The sequence below is a fragment of the Agelaius tricolor genome, unplaced genomic scaffold, assembly GCF_023055355.1.
Source record: "Agelaius tricolor isolate 1412-34295 unplaced genomic scaffold, bAgeTri1.0.p SCAF_5, whole genome shotgun sequence".
NCBI classification, from domain to species: Eukaryota; Metazoa; Chordata; class Aves; order Passeriformes; family Icteridae; genus Agelaius; species Agelaius tricolor.
Genome location: NW_027269265.1, coordinates 4,831,892 through 4,858,965, shown reverse-complemented (window position 1 = coordinate 4,858,965; position 27,074 = coordinate 4,831,892). Strand labels below are relative to the sequence as shown.

General features: G+C 45.1%; 2 protein-coding genes and 1 non-coding gene across 3 annotated transcripts; 1 reads left to right on the top strand and 2 right to left on the bottom strand.

Annotated features, from left to right (window-relative positions):
* Positions 1 to 833: 833 nt before the first annotated feature.
* PSMA3 (proteasome 20S subunit alpha 3) lies at positions 834 to 12,281 on the bottom strand. Its single transcript, XM_071426199.1, has 11 exons — positions 12,162 to 12,281; positions 11,201 to 11,283; positions 10,503 to 10,626; positions 8,195 to 8,296; positions 8,030 to 8,103; positions 7,393 to 7,465; positions 6,457 to 6,522; positions 3,788 to 3,834; positions 2,225 to 2,292; positions 2,014 to 2,078; positions 834 to 1,022 (listed from the first exon to the last, which is right to left on the bottom strand). The coding sequence occupies exons 1-11, from the start codon at positions 12,180 to 12,182 to the stop codon at positions 978 to 980; spliced, it is 768 nt and encodes a 255-aa protein (XP_071282300.1). The 5' UTR covers positions 12,183 to 12,281; the 3' UTR covers positions 834 to 977.
* Positions 12,282 to 12,317: 36 nt separating this feature from the next.
* Positions 12,318 to 12,390, top strand: TRNAK-CUU (transfer RNA lysine (anticodon CUU)). The gene has a single exon. It is a non-coding gene; the product is annotated as a tRNA-Lys (tRNA).
* A 2,349-nt stretch (positions 12,391 to 14,739) lies between these two features.
* On the bottom strand, positions 14,740 to 26,085 carry ACTR10 (actin related protein 10). Its single transcript, XM_071426198.1, has 13 exons — positions 25,928 to 26,085; positions 24,407 to 24,479; positions 23,571 to 23,653; positions 22,553 to 22,661; positions 20,718 to 20,825; positions 20,469 to 20,536; positions 20,095 to 20,174; positions 19,119 to 19,154; positions 17,747 to 17,826; positions 17,580 to 17,653; positions 16,683 to 16,764; positions 15,861 to 16,062; positions 14,740 to 15,328 (listed from the first exon to the last, which is right to left on the bottom strand). The coding sequence occupies exons 1-13, from the start codon at positions 26,002 to 26,004 to the stop codon at positions 15,147 to 15,149; spliced, it is 1,254 nt and encodes a 417-aa protein (XP_071282299.1). The 5' UTR covers positions 26,005 to 26,085; the 3' UTR covers positions 14,740 to 15,146.
* Between the last annotated feature and the right edge of the window lie 989 nt (positions 26,086 to 27,074).

The following is a 27,074-nucleotide window of genomic DNA, read 5'->3' as shown; positions in this document are numbered from 1 at the left end:
TTTCAAATTTTAACTGAGTTTTAAGGTGAAGAACAGTTTATTACCTTATAGAATCATATGGGTCAGAATGGACTGGGAGATCATCTCATTGCTCTCCCTTGCCTTGGGCAGGGTCACCTTCCACCAGACCAGGCTGTTCCCAGCCCCAGCTGCTGTTTCAAAAGTTTGAAATGACTAGAATAGGCAGTCTGTTTTCCTAGGAAGTGGGGAATGACAGCAGCAAAGCTTGTTTTTCTCTTCTGGAAAGGTCAACAATTGATGAAGCTGATTCAGAAGTGTGTTAAGATTAACTACAGCTGAATAAAAGAGTTTAAAAATAGTTTGGCTCTTCAAGCATTAATTCCAATTACATTGCTTAATAGATCTCACAGCTTTAGAACTTAACACAAGCACTGTTTTAAATTGAATTAGTTTTTAATTCCTCCTACTCCTCCACTAAGCCTAGGCTGAGTACTTCAGATTAACATTCCTTTAGCTGCACTCCTGGTTGTTGCATAGGCTGTTAGGAGTTGTCAGCTGTGCCATCACCTTAAACTGTAACCTGCTGCTGGAGCTGGCCATGTTCTCATCTCTTCTGCCACACAGACTGGCTCTGAACAAACTGCAAATTGTGCTACTGGTTAATCAAGGAAGAGCAGAGTGCAAGTTTTTAATATTAAACTATGCAGCATTAACAAGAAACTTGTCTAGTGTATAAACAGATTGTTTTTCTGTGCATAGCCTGGATCAAATGGAGTGCTTTGGGAAGCAACAGCAGCCTGATAATGTCTTTCCTTTTTAATGTCTCCTTAGATACAGTTGCTGGCCTATACATTTTGAAATAAAAGCTAACAGACAGTAAAATGGAAAATTTATTAGTGCAAGTTGGTCAGTTGGTTTCTTCCAACAAGAACACAACAGCATCCCATGCATAATGCATTATAAACAAACCTGGCCTAAGATAGGAAAAGTTGGACTTGTTTTGGAGTAACAATGTGTTACATATTGTCATCATCTGACTCATCTTCCTCTTTCAAAGATTCCTGTTTAAAAAAAGAAAGTATAATTATAGTCTAACAGTTGTTTTATCATTCATTCAGCTTGCAATAAACAAAATGAGTTTGCTGCAACTTCACACCCCTCTAACAGTGCCCAAACCCTTGTAGGCAGCAGGACAGTCCCCATCAGTACATTGACTTTTGAAGGAGAAAGACCCCACTCGTGGCAGGCTCTGAATTAACAGTTTGTGAGAGCAGAACCATCCCTGGTTACAGTGAGAGCAGAACCACCCCTGGTTACACTGAGAGCAGAACCACCCCTGGTTACACTGAGAGCAGAACCATCCCTGGTTACACTGAGAGCAGAGCCACCCCTGGGTTACACTGAGAGCAGAACCATCCCTGGTTACACTGAGAGCAGAACCATCCCTGGTGTTGGGTTACACTGAGAGCAGAGCCATGCCTGGGTTACACTGAGAGCAGAGCCACCCTGGGTTACACTGAGAGCAGAACCATCCCTGGGTTACACTGAGAGCAGAACCACCCCTGGTTACACTGAGAGCAGAACCATCCCTGGGTTACACTGAGAGCAGAACCATCCCTGGGTTACACTGAGAGAGCAGAACCACCCCTGGTTACACTGAGAGCAGAACCATCCCTGGTTACACTGAGAGCAGAACATCCCTGGTGTTGGGTTACACTGAGAGCAGAACCATCCCTGGTTACACTGAGAGCAGAACCATCCCTGGTTACACTGAGAACAGAACCATCCCTGGTTACACTGAGAACAGAACCATCCCTGGTGTTGGGTTACACTGAGAGCAGAACCATCCCTGGGTTACACTGAGAGCAGAGCCACCCTGGGTTACACTGAGAGCAGAGCCACCCCTGGGTTTTATACTGAGAGCAGAACCATCCCTGGGTTACACTGTAGCCCTCTCTCCTGTCCCTCCCAGTAACCCCAGCTCCCACTGAGGGCGTGTGTGCTGGGATGTTACATTTTCCAAGCAGCTCAGCCACCGAAGTCAGAACTTACCTTGGCATATTTTTCTGCTTCTTCTCTGATGTCTTTGGGAACAATTTCATGTTTTCCATTGGTTACTGCCAAGAAAAAGAATATGTCTTAATTATAATTCACACAAGGACCCTGACTTACAGAGTGAATTTAAGAAGCAATGTTTTTTGCTTTAGTTACAAAAAGTTATAAATTTTCTGGAGTGTTTATAGAAATTACAGAAATGCATTACTTTCTCCAACCCAGCTGAGTTCCAGCTCAAAAGCTTTATCCTTTACTTCATCGTGAACTATGTAGATTCTGAAAGGAACAGACAAAGAACACATTAGAACAGACTGACCAAAAGGCTAAATATACTTTGTTCCTGTCACAGATTTCTTCTGTTCAAGTAATCTCATGATTAATAGAAGCTCTCCCCAACCAAAAACCATCAGAGAATTTTCCAGGCTTAACTGCTAATGTAACAACACCTTAAATCATTACAGCAAGATGAGATGTTCAAGTTGCCCTAACTGGAACAAATATTAAGATTTAGATACTGCAGGACCAAGGCTGCATCATCACTGCCTGCTTCTGCTAGACCAGTTATAAAGCAGCCTGGAGTGTCCTGCATTATTTCCCCTGTAAACCTTACTGCACTCTCTACACTTACTGCTAAATCCCAAATTACAGCCAGTATTTTGTGTCTAATCAGAAGTCTGTACTGAAGATTTCCAATGTGGTGCTTATGGCAAACATGGAAATGGGAATTTAAACTCCAAGTGGTATCAGAGCATACACAGTGCCACCCAGACCAGTGAAATCACTGCTGTGGGATAGAAATGTTAACACTGCAATAACAAAACTGATTTGATCCATCCTGTGGCAGAACATGCAAACAAACTGGAACAATCCCGGGCTGAGCCACTCCAAACAGCAGGACTCACAGTAACAGGCTCCACTGTTTAAGAAGCCTCTATTTTGTATTTCTTAGTTTGCTTCAGTAAGTCAGAAGTTGAAAAATACCAGCAATTCCTGTCCAATGTGGAAACCTTGGAGATAGTGGAGGAAGGCAGGACACCTTCAGCAGCACAGTTCCAGTGAAAATAAAATAAAGACTGAAGTGAATGCTGGTGTCCAGGAAATGCCCCTCTGTGCTTACAGACCCTCCTGTCTGCTAGCTGAGGTCATCTCCAGGCCTTTCTCACGTTTCAGCTGCTTACAAGCCTTTTGCAACAAAGTGTACACCTTCACAAGCTCCTGAAGAAATCACTGCTCTGGACTGTGCCTACTATTTTAGGTTGAAAAGTTATTAAAATCTTTGCTATCTTGCTCAATGCTAATAAGGAGCTGAATTTGAGCTGAAAAACGGAGCCCTGTGCAGAGCTGCTGCTGAGTTTGAGCTGAAGCAGAACTAGAACAGAAGTATTTTCATTATTATAAATTATTTTTAAATGTCTAATAATAATACAGCTATACTGAATATATTCCTTTAAAGAAGTTCTACTTTGCTTCTTTCCCAAACATTTGAGTCTTTTTTTTTTTTCCTAGGCTGGGTCCAAGATCTCAGCATCATTTGTGGGCAGCTTCTCTCTGAAGCACCAGGTCATTGTTCAAACAATTCCTACTTCAGAAGCAGCACACCAAGAAGGTTCCCTTCATCTGTCACTTGGTTTAAATATTTTAAAACCAGGGATTAGAGTCAGACAGTTTAACACACAACACCCAATTTAAAAGGAACAGCCTCAGTTTGAAACCAAAGCAAGCTCAGCAGGCTGGATTTTTGTCAAATTGGAAAAACAGGTTGCAGACTTACATTTTTGCAACTTCTTTAACAACGTCACGGCAGGTCATTTCCTTCATCTGTAGGAAAAAGACACACAGATAGAAGATTTCTACTAAGAGAATATAAATCTTCCACAGGGCCAGAACAAGAGAGGCTGTGCATGTGCCTGATGAGCTTTTTTTCATGTTCAGTAGTCAAAGGAACAGAAAAAGAAAAGGCCAGAACCACATTTCTTCTCTACAATGTATCTTCCAGCCTGCTCTATGCAAGTCATTCTTCCAGGGAAGAATCTTACAACTGAAAGATTCTAGGAAAAAATACTACTTGGAAATTCCCCAGTTTAAAACACCCAGCAGCTGAAATCTTAGAAGCTACACTGGTGATGCTGGCATGCTAAAAGCTTGACTTGTTCCTAGATGCTTTATGCTCAACTGATACAAAATTACCACATGGGAGAGGCACCATATATCCACATGGAATAGTGGTATTCCTTCTAGGCACTATAGGAATACTTTTGGTCTTACCAACATTTTATGGAGGTAATTTTGGGTTTTAAGTAATGCCCCAAGAGGAGAATATTGTTTAACAACCAACTGCCTGCCTGAGCAAGGCATCAGCATCTCATTTCACATTTTCTCAGTTATATCACAGTCTTTTGGCAGCTTCACAGTTCATCAGAACAAAGGCTGCTGCAAATTTCCAGGACATAATAAACTTGTGTTTTATAGATCAACTTTTCTGGCCTATGAAGCAGTAATATATTTTCCTATATTTCATTAATGCAATTTACCATCTCTTCCAATTCCCAAAACATTTTCAAACCCTTCATATGGCAGGTTGTTGTAAGGCACTGGTGAAGGGATTAAGATGACAAGAGTTCATGTGGAGTGTCACAGCCCTTTCTGGGGTGAAGCAACAGGCACAGAAGAAATGCCCAGGCCTGGTTAGACAAATGTGCCATCACAATCCCATCTGGAGAAGTTCCCTAAACAGAGACCCACTGCCTTTGTGACACTCAACCCAGAACAGAAATGTAACTTGGGTCACACAAACATTTAAATGATGATGTGTATTCATGCATATAAAGTGAGCAGTCAAACAGGAAACCCAAAGCTCTACTACTGTCATGCATATTTACAAAAAAGAAAACTGAAGTCAATTCATTTCTGCCATTACCCTTTTCCCACCCCAGTTATGTTAATTCTTCAGACAACGAGAGCAAACAATGTGAACAGTTTTATCCCAGGAGTTAATCATGATCTTGTCCATGTATCAAAAAGCTGTATTAGTATCAGAGCTGCAGGAGATGAAGAGATGAAAGCAGTCTCCACATAACTACAAGTTTTCCCACAGCTGAGTTTACAGACATAAAATGCAAAGGATGTGATCAATGCAGGGTTTTCTTCTTGCCCCCTCAGTTTCACAGACTGTATCCTCCCCAGCAGAGCTGCTCTGCAGTCCCCCACGGCAGGGATAAAGTCCTGACTCCCTGCTTGCCTCTCCCTTTCCACCTGCACTCATCTCTTCCAACAAACAAATCTTAGCTGACCATCAGCTGGATCATCCCACAAAACCTTCTGTACTTCTGGTTTTTCCATCTTAGCTTTGACAAATTCACCTTGTCAAAATCAGCTGTGACCTGAAAACCTGCCCAGTCCACAGTGAAGAGAAGTTATGGGCAGGTGGGGCTGGACTGAGCCCACAGAGCTGGGACAGGATCCCACACTTCATTATTGGGGACCCCCCTAAATGAACAGCTCAGCTGGGCCCTGTGCCACACCTCTGTTCAGGTGTGCATTTACAGCTCTGCTGTCAAGTTCCAGGAATTCACATCAGTAACTGCAGAAGTTTTGGAAAATTTCAGCATTGCAGAGATTTTTGCAACTTAGAAAATGATAGAAAATGAACTGTTTGGAGTAAATTGTGTGTTACCCAACACAGCACTGTCTTTTGCCAACGTGCACACACAGGAACTGAAATGATGATTTCCCAGGTGCCACAATTCCAGTATAAAGATCAAATGATCATGTGGGCTTCTTACCTTTAATTTGGTATTCAAAACTGAGAGAATCAAGTCTAGAACATTCTCATTTTTCCTGTAATTTTTCAGTCATGGTGCTAAAGCAGCATAAATAGGCTATTCTTAAAATTATAACAATGATATAAACTCTGAACCTTTCCATGAACAGCTGTGACATCCCTCTGCAGACCAAAATAAGATATATTTATATCAGAGTATCACATAAGTGCATGAGACAGACCAGGAGAAGGATTTGGTTCCATGCTGTCCCCAAGGGTGTCAGATATTAAAACACATGAGGAAGGTGGAAATCTTTCAGGATTCTACCATCATTTCAATCAGCTAAAGGGATACCTCAGTACTTTTTGGTTGTCTTCTCTCCACAGACCAGTTTGTCCATAGCAAGAGCAGCCTTTGTGAACTTGTTAAACAGAAGAATCATCTCAAACCTTTGGGAAAAATAGATACAGCACCCTGCACAATGCTGCCCTAGGTTTTCACTCAGAATTAAAAACACATTGATACTTTTATATTCACTCACTTACTTGGCTCACTGGCAAATGTACCAGGATATATTTCACCTGCTTCTCCTGCATTTTATGTATTTCAGGCACCCAAAAGGCAACATGATAAGCCAGGAATATTTGTCTTGAGACAGCACAACACTGTTACACCATACCTGAAGTTTTTCTATCTCTGTTTTTGCAGCCTGCCTGGCTTTACCAATGGCACAACCCCAATAACCCTAAAACAAACAAAAAAAAAGAAGAAACAGTATTAAAGTGTATTTAAATACCAGACCCTCTACAGCTCTTGCTGTCACTTACATGACAACCCCACCTTACTCATAATGAGAGGCCAAAAAACCTTGGTATTGTTCTCTCTTGGGGCACATCCCCAAGTTGTTGAATAGAGCCCAATTACTACATCAGTACCACCACTACTGACAGAAATTGTCTAGTAATTCCTGGACAGAAATTTATCAGCTCAAAATGTTGTAATAGATTTTTTTAATTGCTATTACAAAACATGGAAGAATAAACTCCAATTAGTTTGAAGACAGAAGTTCTACAGGATCCAAGCAAACCCCAAGCTAAACCCACCTGCTGTGCAAATGTATCTGAAGTCTAAACACAAAAATTAAGCATTTCTATTTCTTTCAACAGCCCTGGTACTGGATATACTGCAAGAAAATTTTAAGAAAACCAGCAGTATGAGTGTGCATTGACCTGTGTGTGACACACAGCTGAAATTGCAGCACTAACAATTCTATTTTGCTTTGGTTTGCTGCTGAAGTATTTAGAGAAGAGGGTATCACTACAATTCTTGCCTTTCTGGAGCAGTGCATAGGGTTTTCACTGGACACAGCCATGTGGATGAACTCCCAATTTCTGACAGACAAGCTTTAAACTCATTTCTCAGACTGCACTTGTAAGAAATACACAATGTTTGTTTAACAAGGATTGCAAAGGGGCAGCAGTGATTCAGCAGAGATCTTCCCAGGCAAAAGGAGAAAACAACAGCAGCTCTTTTGGACCAACACTCACTGTTTTCCCAACTAGAAACTTTTAAAAGAGGAACTAAGCTAAGACAGAAATATTTTTGACACACTCACGTATGAAACTCCTGATGGATCAATCATGTACAGTTGTGCACCATCATCACTATCATAGGACCCCAACATGAAACTGGAGGAGAAAAGAGAAATTAAAAACCTTTCCTTGTACAAACACACACAGAAGTAGAGAGATTAGTTTGGGTTTCCTACACCCTTCCTGGAGCAGAACTCCTCCTGTCCTGCTACACTCTGTTGAGCAATTTGCCTCACAAGAGCACCTGCACGTTGCCAGAAGCCTTTTACTGATCAGGAACCTGGCAGCAGATCTTTTATCAGCCCCTTTGCACCAGAATCACACAGGAGCTGTAACCTGCTCTTTGGGTGTCAGGGCAAGCAGGGTCACTGCACAGGGAATTCTGCTTTCACCAGCATAGACTGAATGGCACAAACCCTCACACTTTAAAAACCTGGGGCAAATAACCAGCTCTGCAGAAGGCTGGCAGAGCCTTATGGGAATACAAATTCCTCACCTGAGGTGTCAGACATACACAAAAAGAAAGGGGAAGGGATTCTTTAGGAGATGAACTGTAGGTTACTAATTCCAGGTTCCAAAAAAAAACTCAGACAACTGAAGCAGTTCCAGCAACTGTGAACCAAAATATATCTACAAATAGAGTGTGTCTGCAAGACTCACCTGCAGCCAAAAGGCCTGACAGCACTGTACAGGGTGTAGGCATGCACATACATGGCCACTCTGTCTGCAAGATGCTGTGTGCAAAAAGGAAAAATAAAACAAGGAATAAAATTTCATTCTTATGTCAAGAATAAAAGGCAAAAGCCCTGAGAGCTGCTCTCTTACCTTCAGGGGGATGTCATAGCCATAGTTAGACCTGAAGTTGGAAGCCTCTTCACGGGCAATGTCTGCCAAGGAGCGCGCGTCAGCCAGGAGCCCGGCCACGGCCTGCAGGGAGAGAGCACAGCTCAGCACACAGACAGACAGACAGACACACAGACAGACACACAGACAGACAGAGCCTGGCCACGGCCTGCAGGGAGAGAGCACAGCTCAGCACAGACAGACACACAGACAGACACACAGACAGACAGACACACAGACAGACAGACAGACAGAGCCCGGCCACGGCCTGCAGGGAGAGAGCACAGCTCAGCACACAGACAGACAGACAGACACACAGACAGACACACAGACAGACAGAGCCCAGCCACGGCCTGCAGGGAGAGAGCACAGCTCAGCACACAGACAGACAGACAGACACACAGACAGACACACAGACAGACAGAGCCCGGCCACGGCCTGCAGGGAGAGAGCACAGCTCAGCATAGACAGACACACAGACAGACACACAGACAGACAGAGCCCAGCCACGGCCTGCAGGGAGAGAGCACAGCTCAGCACAGACAGACACACAGACAGACACACAGACAGACAGAGCCCAGCCACGGCCTGCAGGGAGAGAGCACAGCTCAGCACACACAGACAGACAGACAGACAGACACACAGACAGACAGAGCCCGGCCACGGCCTGCAGGGAGAGAGCACAGCTCAGCACACACAGACAGACAGACAGACAGACACACAGACAGACAGAGCCCGGCCACGGCCTGCAGGGAGAGAGCACAGCTCAGCACACAGACACACAGACAGACACACACACAGACACACAGACAGAGCCCAGCCACGGCCTGCAGGGAGAGAGCACAGCTCAGCATAGACAGACAGACAGACAGACAGACACACAGACAGAGCCCGGCCACGGCCTGCAGGGAGAGAGCACAGCTCAGCACACACACAGACAGACAGACACACAGACACAGAGCACACACAGAGCCCAGCCACGGCCTGCAGGGAGAGAGCACAGCTCAGCACACACACGGACAGACACACAGACAGACACACAGACAGACACACAGCCCGGCCACGGCCTGCAGGGAGAGAGCACAGCTCAGCACACACACAGACAGACACACAGACAGACACACAGCACACACACAGAGCACACACACAGACACACAGCTCAGCACACACACAGACAGACACACAGACAGACACACAGCTCACACACCGAGCACACACACACACACACAGACAAACACACAGAGCACACACACAGAGCACACAGAGCACACACACAGACAGACACACACACACACCCAGAATACACACACACACTCAGCAGCTCACACGCCGAGCACACACACACCCAGCACACACACACAGCTGCTCACACACCTAAAATACACAGCACACACACAGCTGCTCATAAACACACAGACACACACACAGCTGCTCACACACACAGCTGCTCACACACACAGCACACACACACAGCTGCTCACACACACAGAGCTGCTCACACACACACACACACAGAGCTGCTCACACAGCCAGCACACACACACAGCTGCTCATAAACACACAGACACACACACAGAGCTGCTCACACAGCCAGCACACACACACAGAGTTGCTCACACACACACACACAGAGCTGGCAGGGGCTCAGCCATCCCCTGCCATGGAGCAATCCACACTGCCCATCTGCCACCAGCCTCTGATGGTGCCAATGTCATCATGTATTTATAGAGTTTTCCTCTAGGAACATCAATAATCAAAGTTATCTTTGTTAATTATCATCTCATGATTTACCAGGACTGCACCAACCCAAACAATGCTGCATATCCCCTGTACTCACAGGCTCCCCCCACACTGCAACCACTCCCTGACACCATTCTCACATCTACTATGGACAGGCCTGTCCTCCACACACCAATCTTTAAAGAATTCAGGTGATTTCCACACAGTTGAGAAGAAAACCTCATATGCAGCATGTTTTCCCTAAACACACCTTATTGTGTGTGTAAAAAAGTACCATTTTAACACTTGTATCTCTATTTACATACCAGTTGGATCAACTGGAAAAGCATTCCTAAAAATTTAAAACAGTCTCAATCTCCTACTTTAAGTTTGGATTTTACTTATGTATGTTTAAAAGAATAAATTACAAAAAACAGTAAAAACCACTGACATTTCTGACTTTGTACACAGACACATTAACATTACTTTCTTAATCTACTTATTTTTGATTCTCTGATTAATAAATTTATCCTTTTGAGGGGGTCACCTTACAATTTCTGCAGTGCCTTACCATCCCAACGTGTCTGTCGACATTGAAGAGGCGTTTATTGGAGCCCTCCTCATAAAGCTTGGACAGGACTAATTTTTCTACTCCAAACACAACTCCATCTTTGCATCTTATCCCAATGGCTGTACTGGAAGACAAGAAAAATGTCAGTTCCTCACAAGGTAAAATATTTCACAGACAATTACCAAGACAGAAGAAATAGAAGATTTCTCCCAAGGTAGGTTGGTTACAACTCCAGCACTGAAGACAACAAGAGGGTGCAAAATGGTCTTTAAGGTCCCTTTCAACCCAAAAATCATCCTGGGATGATTCTAATCATCCAGGATCATCCTGTGATTCTAATCCTGCTCTGGAGCAGACAGACCCCTGGGTGACCCTGACAATCCATCCTGCTGCCCCTCAAGCACAGCTGGGATTTCCCCTTCCCAACATTCCCTCACACACACTCCAGGGAGCAGAGACACTCCCAGAGCAGCTTCAGCAGCACCTGGATGTCTCCATGTCTGGAGGATTCCCCAGGAAGCTGATACACATTTACAAGGCAGGTTCGGAGCATGCCTCAATCCACATCCCTAAAATGGGCTTTTAGATCAGAACTCATCTCACCACCACAATTTTACCCTCATGTTTCTCTAGTCCAACAGCACTGCTGTAAAAGAGGCCAAAAGAGCAAATATTTGATGCAGACATTTGTATCTTACCTGCTATTCTCCACAGCTTTCATAGCATATTCCACTTGGAACACTCTGCCATCTGGAGAAAACGTGGAAGCTGACAGATCATACTGAAGAAAAAGAAACAATTCTCAGTAAGAAAAACCCACATAATATCACAGCATTTTCAGATCAAGCCTACTCATTAAAAAAAATTCAAGACTGCCACTGCTAGAAATGGTGTGAAATCCCCAAAGCAGGCTGACCTCTCACATAAGATACAGAAAGGAGAACACAGAGACTAAAAGCCAGGAGAGGCCATTTCACAGTGCTGGATGTGAAATCACTGAGCGTTACACAACACTCCAAACCCACGGGAGCTTTTGTCTGCCTTTACATTTCACAGAATCCAGACTGGTCTGGGTTGGAAGGAACCTTCAGGATCATCCAGTTCCAATTCCTTCCATGGGCAGGGACACCTTCCACCATCCCAGGATGCTCAGAGCCCCATCCAGCCTGGCCTTGGGCACTGCCAGGGCTCCAGGGGCAGCCCCAGCTGCTCTGGGCACCCTGTGCCAGGGCCCCACACCCTCACGGGGTGAATTCCTCCCCAATATCCAACCTCACCCTCCCCTGTGTCACTGTGTACCCGCATTGCTCTTTGCCACATCACTGCAGCTCCCGATCCACAGTCCCTCCCCTGCTTCCCTGCAAGCCCCCACTTAATTTAAACGTATGGACCACAGGAATATATTTGAAATGTATAATGTATATTATATAGAGAAGTATAAGCAATGCATTATCCCCGCGCCCGCCCCGCCCCGCCGCCGGTTCCCCGGGCCTGCCGGGCCGCAGTGACTCAGCCGCCCGCAGCGCCCCGGAGCCGCCACGCCGCGCTCGCCGCGGGCCCGGTGCGGCCGCAGGTGGGACGGGGGCCGGCGGGGGCGGCCGGGCGGGCGCGCTGTGCCCGTGGGGGCCCCGGCACCGCCGCCCCTCACGCCGCACTCACCCCGGTGCCGATGGAGCTCATGGCGGCGCCGCTGCCAGCCCGTCCCGCGCCCACCGCCCAGCAACGCCCGCTCCCATTGGCCGCCGCGCCGCGCTCACGGGGTGACGTCACTATAAGCTACGTTAAATTGTGCGTAGCGGAAAAAGTTTCCACAGCGCCCGGCTAGCTCAGTCGGTAGAGCATGGGACTCTTAATCCCAGGGTCGTGGGTTCGAGCCCCACGTTGGGCGCATTAATTTTGAGCTTCTCGAAGGGTTCCGGGCAGGAAACGCCGGCTCCTGAGGGGAAAAGCCTCGGTAAATCACTGAGAAAATCACCTTTTGTAAGTGACCTGCATGCAGCAATAACATGTGCATAACAAAACTGGAGCCGTGAGGAGCTGGGCAGTTACCACTAAACACCGGATCCCATGCCATTGAATTTTTTTAATCAACAATGCAGGAAACAGATGTTAATCAAGTAGAAGCTCTGGGCTCCCTTGCAGACAGAAAGGAATTACAGAGATACCTGGATAAAGCAGAGAGCTGGGTAAGCACCTGCCATAGAAAATGTAACAAGAGCCAGGGTGGGATTCTCCATCTGGGATGGGGCAAAACACAGGAACTGCCGGAGAGCAGCCCCATGGGAAGGGAGCTGGGGGGTTTAGGACGGCAGGAAATTCACCCCTGTGAGGGTGTGAGACCCTGGCACAGGGTGCCCACAGAAGCTGTGGCTGCCCCTGCATCCCTGGAAGTGTCCAAGGCCAGGTGGGATGGGGCTTGGAGCACCCTGGTCCAGTGGAAGGTGTCCCTGCCCATGGCAAGGGTGGAACTGGGTAAGGTTTAAGGTCCCTTCCAACCCAAACCGTTCTGGGATTTTGTGGTTTGTGTTGGATCTCCAGAGAAGTGCTGACAGCCAGCCAGTGCTCAAGGAAGATCTGGACAACGCTCTCAGCCATAGGATTTACGTCATGCAGTCCTGCAAGGAGCAGGGAGTTGCACTCCAGGAGCCTTAGAGGTCCCTTCTGACTTGAGACAATCTGATTCCATGAAAAGGGAGATGAGGGAATGAGACAAAGCCACTTCCCCCAGGGAGCAGCTCCTGCTGATGCAGACCACAATGGGCTCATGAATATTCCAAAATCCTCCTCCAGTCAGCAGGACTCACCTGGAGCTGTCTGCAATTGGCCAACACCAAGCTGCTGGAATGGCATCCAGTCCAGAATGAGGAACCCCAGAGGGAAATCCTCCCATTACTGCAGGGGTTTGTGTCTGTCACTGTCCTTCCTGCTAAACCAGGCAGAGACACTGTCAGTCTGTCTGCTGGGAGGATCCACAGAGCCCACAGCTGTGCCAGGGACAGAACTACAACAGTCAGGGTGAAAACCCAGCCATTTCTACACCATTACACATTTAGGGTGGGATCACTGAGGGCTTTCCAGGCATGGCATTATGAGTGTTTCTCACTCCTTCAATGAAATAAAAATCTGCTTTAGCAGGTCCTGGGACTCTGCACTTAACCCAGCAGGAAATGGGAGCTAGGAATTCTGTCCCTGCCATGTGAAACAGAAGCAGCTGAGGCTGTTCAGTGATGCAGAAACCCCAGAGGAGGAGATGTGAGTGGGCAGAAGGAGGATGAGGTGGCAGAACACGCCAGGAGAGGTCCCAGGGTACGTGCGCAGAGCAGCACAGAAATACCCCTGAAAAGGAAGGGATAAGAATATCCTGAATTTCCTCAGCTGCAGTCTGCTGCAGTTCAGGAAAATGACATCATTGCACCACCACCACCACCACAGGCTCTGTAGGAGTTTCAGCTCCTGACTCTTTCCCACTGAGCAGGGAAGAGCTCCCAGTTCCATAGGATTTGTGCTGAAGGCAAATTCCGCTCTCAGGAAGCTCTGGCTCAGCTCTTACTGAGGTAAAATAAAACCTGCACCCCAAATTACCCAGATTGTGACTGAAAATGAGCAGCACAGCTCAGGCTGCATGCTCTGTGCACCCCTCTGTGCCTGGCAACAAGACTCTGCCTGTTTATCCAGCCTGGAGATGATCCCTGAAACACCAACCTCACCCCACAGCTATAAAAACTAACAGCACCTGTTAAGGTAAAACACACTGACAAAGGCATGCAGGAGTTACTGGAGTGCTGTAGCACATTCCCTGTGCCAGGGTTCACCAGAAGAGCATTTCTTTAAATATCTGTTTGACTTGCAGAGTCGTGCTTCAGGCACACAGCAGGTGGGCAGCAGGGGGAGATCTGTCACAAAAAGCACGTTTGTGCCAATAAAAGACTTCATCACCCCAAAAATGTTATATTTATCATCCCAAATTTGAGACAAAAATTGCTCCTCAGGGTAGGATTTACACCTCAGTCACCATGTAGCCACTGAGTCAAGTTTGACCTCAAACTTGTTTATAATTAATTTACAATAATTCATAATCTTACACTGCTGAAATTGGAGGAGACATAGGGAGAGGTTTTAGCTCAGCATGATGAGAGGGTTACAAGCAGAAGAGTTCTCTGCTAATACCCTTACAACAAGGGAAATGATGTTCCACTACCTTTGCTGAACAGCCCCAAACCATTTCTTCACATGTGACTCAAGGGTGGAATATTTTAATACAGAAGTTGGCACTAAAAATTCCCATAGGTGTTTCCCTAGTGCTGTTCATTCTTCTCAACATGCTTAAAATGAAAATATCTTAAACCAAATTCTCTCAGCAATGCCATTTACTATACAGATAAATAATAAACAACTCAATAGGGAACAGCTCGTGAGGGGACAGAATTTCTCCAAAACAAGACAAAAGAGCAGAGGAGCTGCCAGAGTTAGGTTTGTAAACTATAACTGGACAGGGCTTTAAATAGTGTTAGTGCCTACACCCTGACAACACCCACACTGTTCATATTTAATAGTGTTACACACAAATTAATGAACAAAAACCAAAACCTAATGCGCATGGATGCAGTTGAAATGAGGCAGAATCCTTGTGTGGAATTTAAGTGCTTATTTTTCTGTGGAAAAAGCTCTTTTCATCAGTGGTGGGGGTGCTTTCCCAACATCAAACATCATTTCCAGAGGGGGGTTGTTGAGGCAGCACCAGTCAGGAATGCGGCCGGTCTGGCTGTAATATTCCTTGGACACAGAGCGGCTCCCAAGGATGTCCTGGAGTGCTCCAAAAATTGCTCCTGCCAAAGAAAAAAAAAATCTGCATTAATTCCACAGAGAATTCCTCTTTCTGCTTCTTCCTAGCAAGAATCTCAACTGGGATATTTCAGCTCTGCCCCTAAATTTAAAGGGATGAATTGGATATTGCTGCTTTCCTTCTCAGTAGCCCAGCTAGTCCCAAACTGCTTCCATTTATATCCCTGGAAAGTAACATCAATTCCTTGAAAACAAGGAATCATCAGCTCTCTGCTGACAGCAAACCTGGCCTGGTTCACCCACTTCTTGCAACAAAGTTTTTATTTGAAGCACTTCAACCAAACCCCACTGTGTTCAGGGCAATTTTTACCCCCAGAAAGTTGCACCACAAATTCACACCAGCTGTGAGAAGATTCAGCCCACAGCAGCCAGCCAGGGAACAAAAGCATCACAGAATTTGGTGCACAGAAATTGTTCTGGTTTGCTAACCCTAAAAATACAAGGTTTTATTCACTACAAATCCCACTTGGAAGGGGTTTTTTTTCACCCCTGCTTCCCAGTTGTTCCCATTCTTACCTCCCAGCCATGCCACGCAGTTGGATTTGGCAGGGGGAGTGTGAATCCTGAAGGTTTTAGTGGCCAGAGCTTCCTTGTACTTGGGTTTCTCCACCAGGTGTCTGATCTCAGCCATGAGCCTGTGCAGGAAGCCCGGCAGCATTGCAGTGCCCCCGATCACCACCAGGTTCTCTGCCAGCTGCTTCCTGGTGTCTATGGGGCACTAATGCACACAGGGACACAGAAAAACCCCAAATAAATCAAGCTGCCTGAGCTTGAAGCCATTCAGAGGTCTCTTAGAAAGTCAGTCCATTTTTATGCCCTCCAATTGCTGTTTTCTCCTATTTAGCTGGAAAATAACCAACATAACGAGAGAAATGCAAGGGAAATGCCTGGAGGTGCAGAGGTGAAGGCTCCAGGCACAGAACTTCTTAAACAATTTGTTTTCATAAAGAATTCTAATTGAAATGTTTGTCATATCAGCCAAGTCCATGGCTCTCCAATAAATTGCATCTCAGCAAACTTATTTAAATGGCATCAATAGCTACAGGGAGCCAACTTTAATTAACATATATACACCACCGCATAATGAAAATTTCCATTTATAGTGGTTTTCTAATGCATTTTTTTCCTAAATATAATAAGAAGTGAAGCATTTGTATACACCAAGAAAAAATTCTGCACTAAATTTAATATACTGCCTGCAATAAAGATGTCCAAATTAATTTTTCTTCTAGCACAGGTAAACCAGCAGCCTGCAGCACTCAAAGTCTTGAGTCATTTTTAACTGCAGCTTGTCTAAGCCTGGAGGCATTCCCTGAACTGTTTCTAACATAAAAATACCTGAACCAGTGAATCCAAGATCAAAGTGGCAACAGATGTCTCCTCATTATCCTGTTCAAAGAGGATTTCCACCACGGAGTCTCTGTGGCACAGACAGGAAGGGAGTGAGTGTCAGTGAGCAGCAGAACCACACTGGGCTGCACCCGGGCACAGCAGAGCTGCAGATACCTGCAGCCCTCTGGGGCCAACACTTGGTCACTCCTGTCACACAGACCATGCACCCAGCAGTGCCAGCAGGGAGGGGACAATCGTGGACTCCTTGGGACAGTCATGGAATCCTTGGAAAAGAGCTCTGAGATCATCACATTCAGCACTCAACCCAGCATCAGCACCTTGTTCACCACTAAACCACATCCCCAAGTGCCACATCCACACTTTGTGTGTTTTGAACACTTCCAGGGATGGTGACTCCACCACTGCCCTGGGCAGCCTGTTCCAGTGCTTTACAACCTTTCATTCTCTCTAATATCCAATCTGAACCTCCCCAAGTCAGCCTGAGACCCTTGACTCTTGTCCTGTCCCTTGTTCCCTGGGAGCAGAGCCCAACCCTCACCTGTTTGTATCCTCCTGGCAGGAGTTGCAGAGTGAGAAAGATTCCTCTGAGCCTTCTTTTGTCCAGGTTCAAATGCCCTGTTCACATCACTAAACCTGTCCTATTATCAGGCTTTGATACTCATTTCTCTTCCCCCATCCCTCCAACCTCTCCTCTTGGGGTTCTGGAGAAGCCACCCCCTCCCCTGATGGGTTTGCACCGTGCCCAGCACACAGCTTCCATTTCAGAGGCATTAAAAGCATATGCAAGTGTCTCATTAAAATCCAATTTTATGAAAATGTATGTGCTCTTAGAGTTGAAATATATCCTTGTAATGACAAACACTCTGCCATGGCATTTCTCACCTGATGGGGCCAACTACATGGAGAATCTTTTCTCCATCCAAAGGATAGTCCACGTCTGGAGGTGGTGAGGGACGCTGGAAACAAAAGCAAACTTGCATTATCATTTTAGAGCCCCAAAAGGCTGCAGCCACCTCGAGAGAGCAGGAAGAGCTTCATCCTCCACTCACCTGAGCACTGCCATCAATGTTGAACTTGGCTGCCTGGATCTTCAGCCCCCGCTGGAGATCACTGACAAAGCAAGTGCGGACTGTGCAGGGGGGAAGCAAGAGAGGGGCACAGTGAGGCCCTGGTGGATCCTTTCATCAGCAGCAAAACCAGTAATTTTCTTAATTTAGAGAAGAACACACACTGCAGGCCCTTGCTGATCCAAGATATTATCAAATAAATGCAAAGAGAAGCAGTCTCTACACTCCAGCAGAGTTCAGGTGCTCTCTAGATCACGAGTTAAACAAAGCTGACACTAAAATTCTGTTGGAAATCCTGCCTGTCCTTTCTCACACAAACCACACAAGATTTAAAACCACTCAGAGGGATGCTCCCAATGGTGCCTCAAGGTGCCAGGGGTTGTATCCTGCCTTCACTGCAGGCTTTGCACCACAGCTCCAAATGAGGCACTGCTCATTTCCTAAACAACTTCCTGCCATGCAACATTTTCCTTACTGCCCCTCTTCAACACCCTGAGAATTCCAGAGGGGTTTTCTGCTTCCACACAACACTGACAGAGCCCAGCCTCATTTGTATCCCAGCTGCCACTGTTATTATACACTTAATTATTGTATTTGGCACCGGTGAGCATGTTCTCCATAAACTGCTGTCACAAAGAAACAACCCCTCAAAACACAGACAGCAACAATTTCATCCCTAGCCTGGGGTCTCTGGTTCCAAAAGACTGCATAGAAAACACAGCTCATCAGAAAAAGTGCGCAAGTCCAGGAATCAGAAAAGCAACTTCCATTTCATAAAGCACCAGCTGCATTTATTTTGCATTTGACTGATGGATTTGTTCCTAATTTGACCCAGAGGATACATACTAGTTACTGTTTTCTAGGAAAACACATCTTTTTCTCTCTGTTGCACTTGTAACAATCACATAGGAATTCATCCAAGCTCTACCCAAAGAAAGACTCTACTTTTTCTGGTGTAGTCAATGTAGTTCTTGTCTCCTCTTGCCTACCTGAACATACCAAAATATCTTTTATAAATACTTCTTTTTTTGAAAATTTGACTTTAAAGCAAACTGAGCCTTTCTAGTTAATCTATAAACAAGATTACACAACAGTGCAATCCTCTTTCTGTGCCCTATCAAATATATCTAAAAGTTGCAATTCAACAACACAGAGGTTAAAGTGAAACAGGAATTCAAAACCTGGTTTTGGTTTTGCTTTCAAAGAGGAAGAACAACACAAGTTCATCCAAGAGGTAATAAATACAGCAGAGAAGAGAAATAAATTCCTAAATGTAAAATATTGCACACTTGTTATTATCACACCCCACTGCACAATTTCATACACTAGAGTTACACAAAGCAAACAAATTTACCTTTTATATCCTCTACTATGTCTTCTGGGACTGAACCTGAAATAAGAAAAAAAAACTTAGTTTCATTCTTAAATTCTCTTCCTGCTTAAAAAAACCCCACCTTTTGTTCTAAGACTGAATTACATTTAATATATTAAACTTTCACTCTGACAGCAGCTTTCAAAGATTTCCAAAGCAGAAAAGATATTAAGAACAGAAATAAGTTTGTCTTTGCTCAAAACAGACTGAAAAATTACTACAGAACTTTTATCTCAAAAATCCTTTATTCAAAACTGCTGTGAGAAGAGGCTTATCATAAAAATAATACACTTGTGAAATTACAGAATCACTGGGTTGGAAGAGTCCTTCAGGATCATGGAGTCCAACCCAGCCCCAACAGCTCAACCCTGGCACCCAGTGCCACATCCAGGTTTTGTTAAACACACCCAGGGATGGGGACTCCACCACCTCCCTGGGCAGCCATTCCAGAACTTTATCACCCTTGCTGGAAAAGACTTTCCCCTGCTCTCCAACCTGTATTTCCCTTGGTGCAGCTCGAGGCTGTGTGCTCTGGCTGTGTCAGTGCTGCTGGAGAAAGAGCCCAGCCCCAGCTGAGCACAGGCACCTTTCAGGAGCTGTGAGAGTGATGAGGGCAGCCCTGAGTCTCCTTTGCTTCAGGCTGAGCACCCCCAGCTCCCTCAGTGCTTCCTCACAGGGTTTGTGTTCCCAGCCCCTCTCCAGCCTTGCTGCCTCCTCTGGACATGTTCCATTGTCCCAATGTCCTTCCCAAGCTGAGGGCCCAGAGCTGGGCACAGCACTCCAGGTGTGGCCTCAGCAGTGCTGAGCACAGGGGAACAACAACCTCCTGCTCCTGTGGCCACCCTGCTCCTGAGCCAGGATGCCAAGGCAGAACTCATGCAGCAGCCACAGCAGACACAGTGAACCCTAAACCCATTTTATTCTCTGTCCAGCACAGATGCCCCATCCCAGTCCTTACCCATCACAGAGGGAAGGCTCTGTCCTTTGGCCAGTCCTGTGTCCACCGTGCACTGCTCCAGCAGCTGATACTCCAGCTCCCTAAAACAGAGCACAGGAGCGTGGGGAGAGACAGCCATGAGCCCAGCCTGGCTCTCTGGGCTACACCCCAGGGACAGGATTCATTCCTGCACTTACATCCTTCTAAATATCAACTTAAGGACACCCCATTGCTACAGTTTTTACCACATCAGCTACAGCTGCACAGTTTTAATTCTAAAAATTGGATGATGTTACAGCAAGTTAAGATTTAGAAGAGGAGTTTTTGCTGATGGTCAAAGAGGAACTTTCACAAATAAATAATTTGTAACCTGGAACAAATAACTATGAACTTACTTGTGGATGGCCTTTCCTCCCAGGGGAAGGGAACCCCAGCAACTCAGGATTGGAATTCCCTCATAGATCTACAGGAAGTTCAGGAAATTCTCCTCCTTTTCATTAGTTTTCAGTCTGCTGGAATTAAATGCCTTTTCCTGTCTACAACCCCTTGCATCAGCCACCTTCTAACTGCTTTTGTCCAAAATTAATTTCTAGTTAAAAAAATCTCATGTTTCATGACAGCCCCCCCTGAAAAGGAAAGGATACAGGCAGCACCAGGCTTTCTGCATATCCACAGTCCAGCACCATGGCAGAGTTGATCCCCAGTGTCAGGAGGGACATCAGGTGGCTTGGAGCAAACAAAACAGAAGGTACCTACACAGAAACCAAAAGCAAAGTTGACAGAAGGGAGAAAAATGAAACAAAAAAGAAACAAAGCACTAATGCCTTCCCTGAATGGCATTTAAAAAGCAAAACCCAAACAACTGTATCTTGAATTATTCCAGTTGTAATCTAATGAACAAATACAACAGGATTCCAAATTCTGTGTCTATCTTCTTTGTGGTGCACACCAGGTACTTCAGTAATGATGGATTGCAAGAAAAGCAAGTGTTGGCTATAAAACTCAGGTCCAATTTCTAATTGTTATTAAAAAAATGAAAAAAGCTGAAATAGAGCTACTTCAAAAGCTGTAAAAACTTGAAGATGTGAATAAAAGAGCTAGAAAATCCATAAAAGTGTGCCTTGTGACAAACACTGCTGCACCCAAACAGAAGAGGCTGTTTGAAACACTCTCACAAAAACAATGTGGAAATTCAAGTTGAAATTACATGAGAATTACCTCCTTCTCCCAGAATTCCATAAATCAAGTTTCCTAGAAATCAGCAGTTCCATTAAAAGAACACTTTGAAGTGTGAATTAAATGAGAAATTTCAATAAATCCTGCACTTACAGGAACCATACTGACCCTTAACCCAGAGCCAGAAGGTAAAATATTGACCCTGTATTAATAAACCACTCTTTGCACCAAGTAGAAAAATAGAAACCAGAGAGAATTAAATTTCCATCAGTATTAACTGGCTTCTTAACATATTACAAAGTCTCTCCATCAAAATATGACTGAATACATGAGCCATTTTCAACAAACCATTTTGCAGGGGATGTGCTTTAGCTGAGACATTTTAGTGCTGCAAAAGGGATTAGGGAAAAAACCAACTCAAATCTTTCAGCAAGGTGAAGTCATCAGAAAATTTTACCAATAGTAAGAAAGAATTATGCAGGAGTTTGAGCTTAGTTGGTAAACTGTGCTGTGGAAGGACAGTGAAGAAGTACTGCAGTGAAACTGGTTTCATTACTTATTAGAGAAAAACCTTAAACTTTCTTCTGTCTGAAGTGTAGAGTCACTTTCTAAAACATTCATGTTACAACTAAACAAGAATTAGGTTCAGACCTTTCACAGAATCCTTGCCTGGTTGGGTGGGATGGAACCTCAAGGATCATCCAGTGCCACCCCTGCCATGGGCAGGGACACCTTCCACTGTCCCAGGTTGCTCCAAGCCCCATCCAGCCTGGCCTTGGACACCTCCAGGGTAGCCACAGGTTTTTTTTTCCCCCACAATTTTTCTTCAAAAAGACTGATTAGGCAGAGCAGATATTTGATTTCAGGTAAGTTCCTCTCTAAATGAGCTCAGCCATGTGCTAGGCAGATATTGACTGTGGCAGAAATCAGGAGACTTGCTGACAGGGCACTAAGAAGTGTTTAAATATAAATCCTGGCTCCAGGCAGGGCTCAGTGGGGATTATTGGATCTGTCTGGGACAGTGCAGTGTGAGCTGTGTTATCTACAAGCCAGGGAAACCTTGCAGAGCCTTGTTAATTGCTGCTGCTGCTGCTTTATGGCCTCATGAAGAGTCAGAATGGAACAAAAATGGTCTTTAATCCAACTTCCATTCCCTACTTCCTCACACCATCATCTGAATTTTCTTCTTTATGCCTCTCACTCTTTTGCCACTATTTCCATTTTTATTTCCCACATACATCCCTGTAAGCAAAATTCTTCCTGGCAAGTGGAGCAAATGTACACATTTCTGTCAAACACTCACCTCAAAATGCTTGAAAAGGACCCTGGTGAGGGTGTCCCTGAAGTGTGAGGGGCACAGGACTGACTCTATGATCACAACACGCCTGTCCCTGGGATTCACCAGCAGATGCCTAAAAAAAGACAAGATGTGCAAAATAAAACTGGGAAGTTTAAGCAGCTATTATGAGATCTATCCTACAGTCCTACATTCCATTTTCCTCAAAAATCCTAAAGATTTGCATTTAGATAGCATTTGCTACAGCAGATCCCAAAGATTTTCACAAATCTAAAAACCCCAATGCTTTCCCAAAAGAAAGTCAGGGAATTCATTATACATTTCTAAATCAATATGAAATAATACAAGAATAAGCCATCAAAGGCTTGTCCAGTGTCATAAAGCACATGAGAATGATGATACTCTGATATTGAGATGCTCTGGTTTCAGTGGAAGAGGATGAAATTGTCCTGATTTCAATTGCAAAGTTGTGGTCCAGGACAGGAGAAGAAAACAACCCAGCCCACAGCAGATCTGAGGCACAGAAATTAAATCCTGCTTTCCCTGTGATGGCTTTCACTGTGTAAAAATATGGATTGGAAGCAAAGAGAAAAGACCAAGCCAAATTTCATTATTCACTAAGGGTACTAAGAACAGAATAAAGGGATGTATTGCTGAGGTAAAAACATTCCACAGGTAATGATTCCTCCTTCCAAACCACTGTGGAGAGAGCTCTGCACTGGCAGGAGCTTCAGCCCTACCAAAATCAATGCAACTCCTGAGGGAATGCCTTCCCCTTCTCTGGCCCTTTATAAATCCCTCAGCTCCAAGGTAATTTATCAAACACCTTCTGCTCTTACAGAGCAACTGCTCCTGCAGGACACAACTCTTTGTGAGAGGAGCTGGATCTCAGCACCACCAGCACCAGGCAGCCCCTTGCAAAGCCTTATCTCAGTTTTCTTATCTAACCAGACAGTGCCCATCCCCTGCTCACAAGCCTGGCAGTGCTCAGGGAATGCCTGGATAACTGAGAGGTGTCTCTTACCTGAAATACAGCATGTGGATAAATTCCTTCAGGTAGGAATACAGCTCCTCTGTATTGATGTTGTACTGAACCACCTTGACAGGCTGGGAAGGGAAAACATCCACAGTCAACTCCAATGCTGGGCAGTAATTATTTATATATATAAATACATCAATAAATATGTATTTTATATATATATATATATATATATATATATATATATATATATATATATATATATATATATATATATATAAAAAATATTATATATAAATATATATGTGTATGTATATGTATGTCTATATATGTATATGTATATATATATGTATATATATCCATATATTCACACGATATATAAAGAAATCTATAAAATATATCATATATATTTAATCTGAAATTATATATAAATATTCACTCCTGCCTGATTTGCTCTTTATCCTTAAAACACCACATAAACCCACCTTATAACTAAATTCCACAGTTAATTAATGCTAATTTTTCATACAGGCAACTTAGAATTAGTTTTCCAACCTGTACTAAATGAAAATAATTATTATTCTAATAATAATAATAATAATAATAATAATAATAATAATAATAATAATAATAATAATAATAATAATATTTCTTCTCAATAAATGCTCTAAAACACAAGCTCCATGTGGCCTGAGCACTGGCATCACACTTACCTGCACTTACCCACAGTTTTTAATAGTAGCAGTTAAAAGAATGAAAAATATAATATCTTTTCAGAATATTTTATTCAGGCAGTGAAAAATGGCTTGTGGTGGACAAAAAAAGCATCTGCAAAATTCTTTCTGTGCCACAACACACCACACAGCATAAAAACAGTTCACCTTTGAGACATCAGGTTTCTTGATTTCACTGGGGATGATGCATCTTGGTCCTGTTTCTCCTGCAAACCCACACCTGAAAGAAAATGCTGATTTTATTAAATTATTTGAAGTCACCACTTGACCCCCTGGGCCTGGGGACCATCACAGAGTAATGAATTAGGGAATTCTCTTACAGCAGAGAGGGCTTTTGCACACAGTTTTCCTATCCAGCCACTTGGAGATAAATTTAAAGATGGACTAAAAGATAAAGGTTTTGTATCTTTTTTATTGAATCTCTCAACAAAAGGATAAAAACAGCAGCAACCCCAAATCAAACTTTGCAGAAACCCACCTGGTCTTCCTCCAACACAAAAGAACCATGAACTGAAGAAAGGAAATTAAAAGCAAAATGAATTCAAGGTTTATTTTAGTCTCAGTGCCTGACATTTGTTTCACCCCTGTCACTCCCAGTAACTAATCTCAGAAGAAAACTACAGTTTTCTGCAAAGCTGCTGGACTTGGAGCACTTTTAATGCAAAAAGTCAATTAATGCTTGATTCTGGTATTTGTCAACATGTTGGATCGTTTCAGAAAAAAACAATCTTGAAACAGAATTTTGAATTTCTTGAATTCAGAATTTAATTTTCTTCTTTGGTCTCAAACAGATGCTTGTGTGTGTACAGGCAGTTTTCCTTGAACTTTCAGCTAATTTCAGCCTTATTTGGAACAGAACAGACATTTCTGATCCAATTCAGCTTTGATTACTTCTAGGAGAATGAAGGCTGGAAACAGATCCTAAAAACACACTATTCAGGGAAAAGGTATTTCCAAAAGAGGGTTTTATTGGATAAACAATGCCCAGGGAATAAAAGCTCACAAGCATCACGAACTTGGGAAAAGCTGTCAATGTGAATCCACAAAAAGCCACCCATGGGAATCACCTGTCCCCATCTTCCCATTCCCAGGTAACAAAGCTTTTGACCCATGAGGTGAAATACTAAAAAAATAGCGAGAATTCCTGCTTCAGCACTCGAGCTAAATCTTGTTTTGATCTAAACCACAACATTCAAAACGTAGGCTGTTCATTACCAGCTCCACACCACACAGATCAATACAAAAAGGGGAAAACCTCACATAATTATTCTTGGAATAATGGTTGGGATGGGAAGAGGACTTAAAAACCATCATTCCAACCCCTGACACAAGCAGGGACACCTTCCACTATCCCAGGTTGCTCCAAGCCCTCTCCAACCTGGTCCTGGACACTTCCAGGGATGGGGCAGCCACAGCTGCTCTGGGCACCCTGTCCCAGGGCCTCACACCCTCACAGGGAATTATTTTTCCCAATATCCCACCTAACCCTGTCCTCTGGCAGTGTGAAGCCATTCCCCCATGTCCTGTCACTCCAGCCCCTTGTCCAAAATCCCTCTCCAGCTCTCTTGGAGCCCTTTAAGCACCGGCAAGGGCTCTAAGGTCTCCCGGCACTTTTCCGTTCCCCAGACCGGACGCCCCCGAATCCCGGCCTCAGTGCGGGGCACTCACTTGGTGAAGGCCTGTCCCAGGTCGATCACCACGGCGGTTTTCTCCCCGCCGCTGCCGAGCCCCTCGTACAGCGGCATCGCGGCCCGGCCTCCCTTTCTCCCTCCCTTCCTCCGTTCCCTTCCCCGTTTCCCTCCCGTTCCGCCTCCCTCAGCCGCCGCTCCCGGGCCCTTCCAGCTCCCGGCGCGCCGGGCTGCCCGCGGTGCCTGTCGGCCCCTCCGCCGCCCCGCCGCCTCCCTCAGGGCTGTGCCGCCGCTCTCGCCCCGTCCTGCAGGGCTCCAGCGCGGCCGGGAGCGCTGCGGTGCCGGCGGCGGGCTCGGTGCGGGGCGGCCTCCCCTGAGCTCCGCTCCGGCGGCAGCCTGGGCAGCCTGGGCAGCCGCGGGAGCCGCGCGGCGCCGCCGCCATGAGGGGCCGGAGGGGCGGGCCCTGCGTGAGGGCGGTGGGGGAAGCGCGGCCGGGGCTGTTGGCGCTGGAGCAAAATCGTGAAAATCACAGAATTATTTAGGCTGGAAAAGACCCCCAAGGTCATCGAGTTCAGCCATTGCACCATTAAACTGTGTCCCCAAGTGCCACGTCCACATGTTTTTTTAATTCGTCCAGGGATGGGGACTCCATCAATTCCCTGGGCAGCCTGCACAGGCTTTGCTGTGAATAATTTTTTTCCAATTTTTCAACCTAAACTGCCCATAGGACAGCTTGAGGCCATTTTCCCTTGTCCTGTCCCTGTTCCCTGGGACAGAACAAGGGGACTGCACAGCCCTTTCTGTGAAGAAATTTTTCCCAATTTTTCAACCTGTGAAAAATCTTATGCTCCCCAGAAAAAGGTACCCAGACTGTCTATAACTCTTTGTTTTTATTGTCTCATATTGTCCTAATTCAAATTGTCCAAATTATTATTACTCTAATTGTATTACTATTTTTATAACCATTTTATTACCATTAAACTTTTAAAATTTTAAACACAGGTGATTGGCGTTTTTCACAACCCTAAACTGTGAAGGCCTGCCCCATGGGACAGCCTGAGGCCGTTTCCCCTTGTCCTGTCCCTGTTCCCTGGAGCACAGCCCGGCCCCCCCGGCTGTCCCCTCCTGTCAGGAGCTGTGCAGAGCCACAGGGTCCCCCCTGAGCCTCCTTTTCTCCAGGCTGAGCC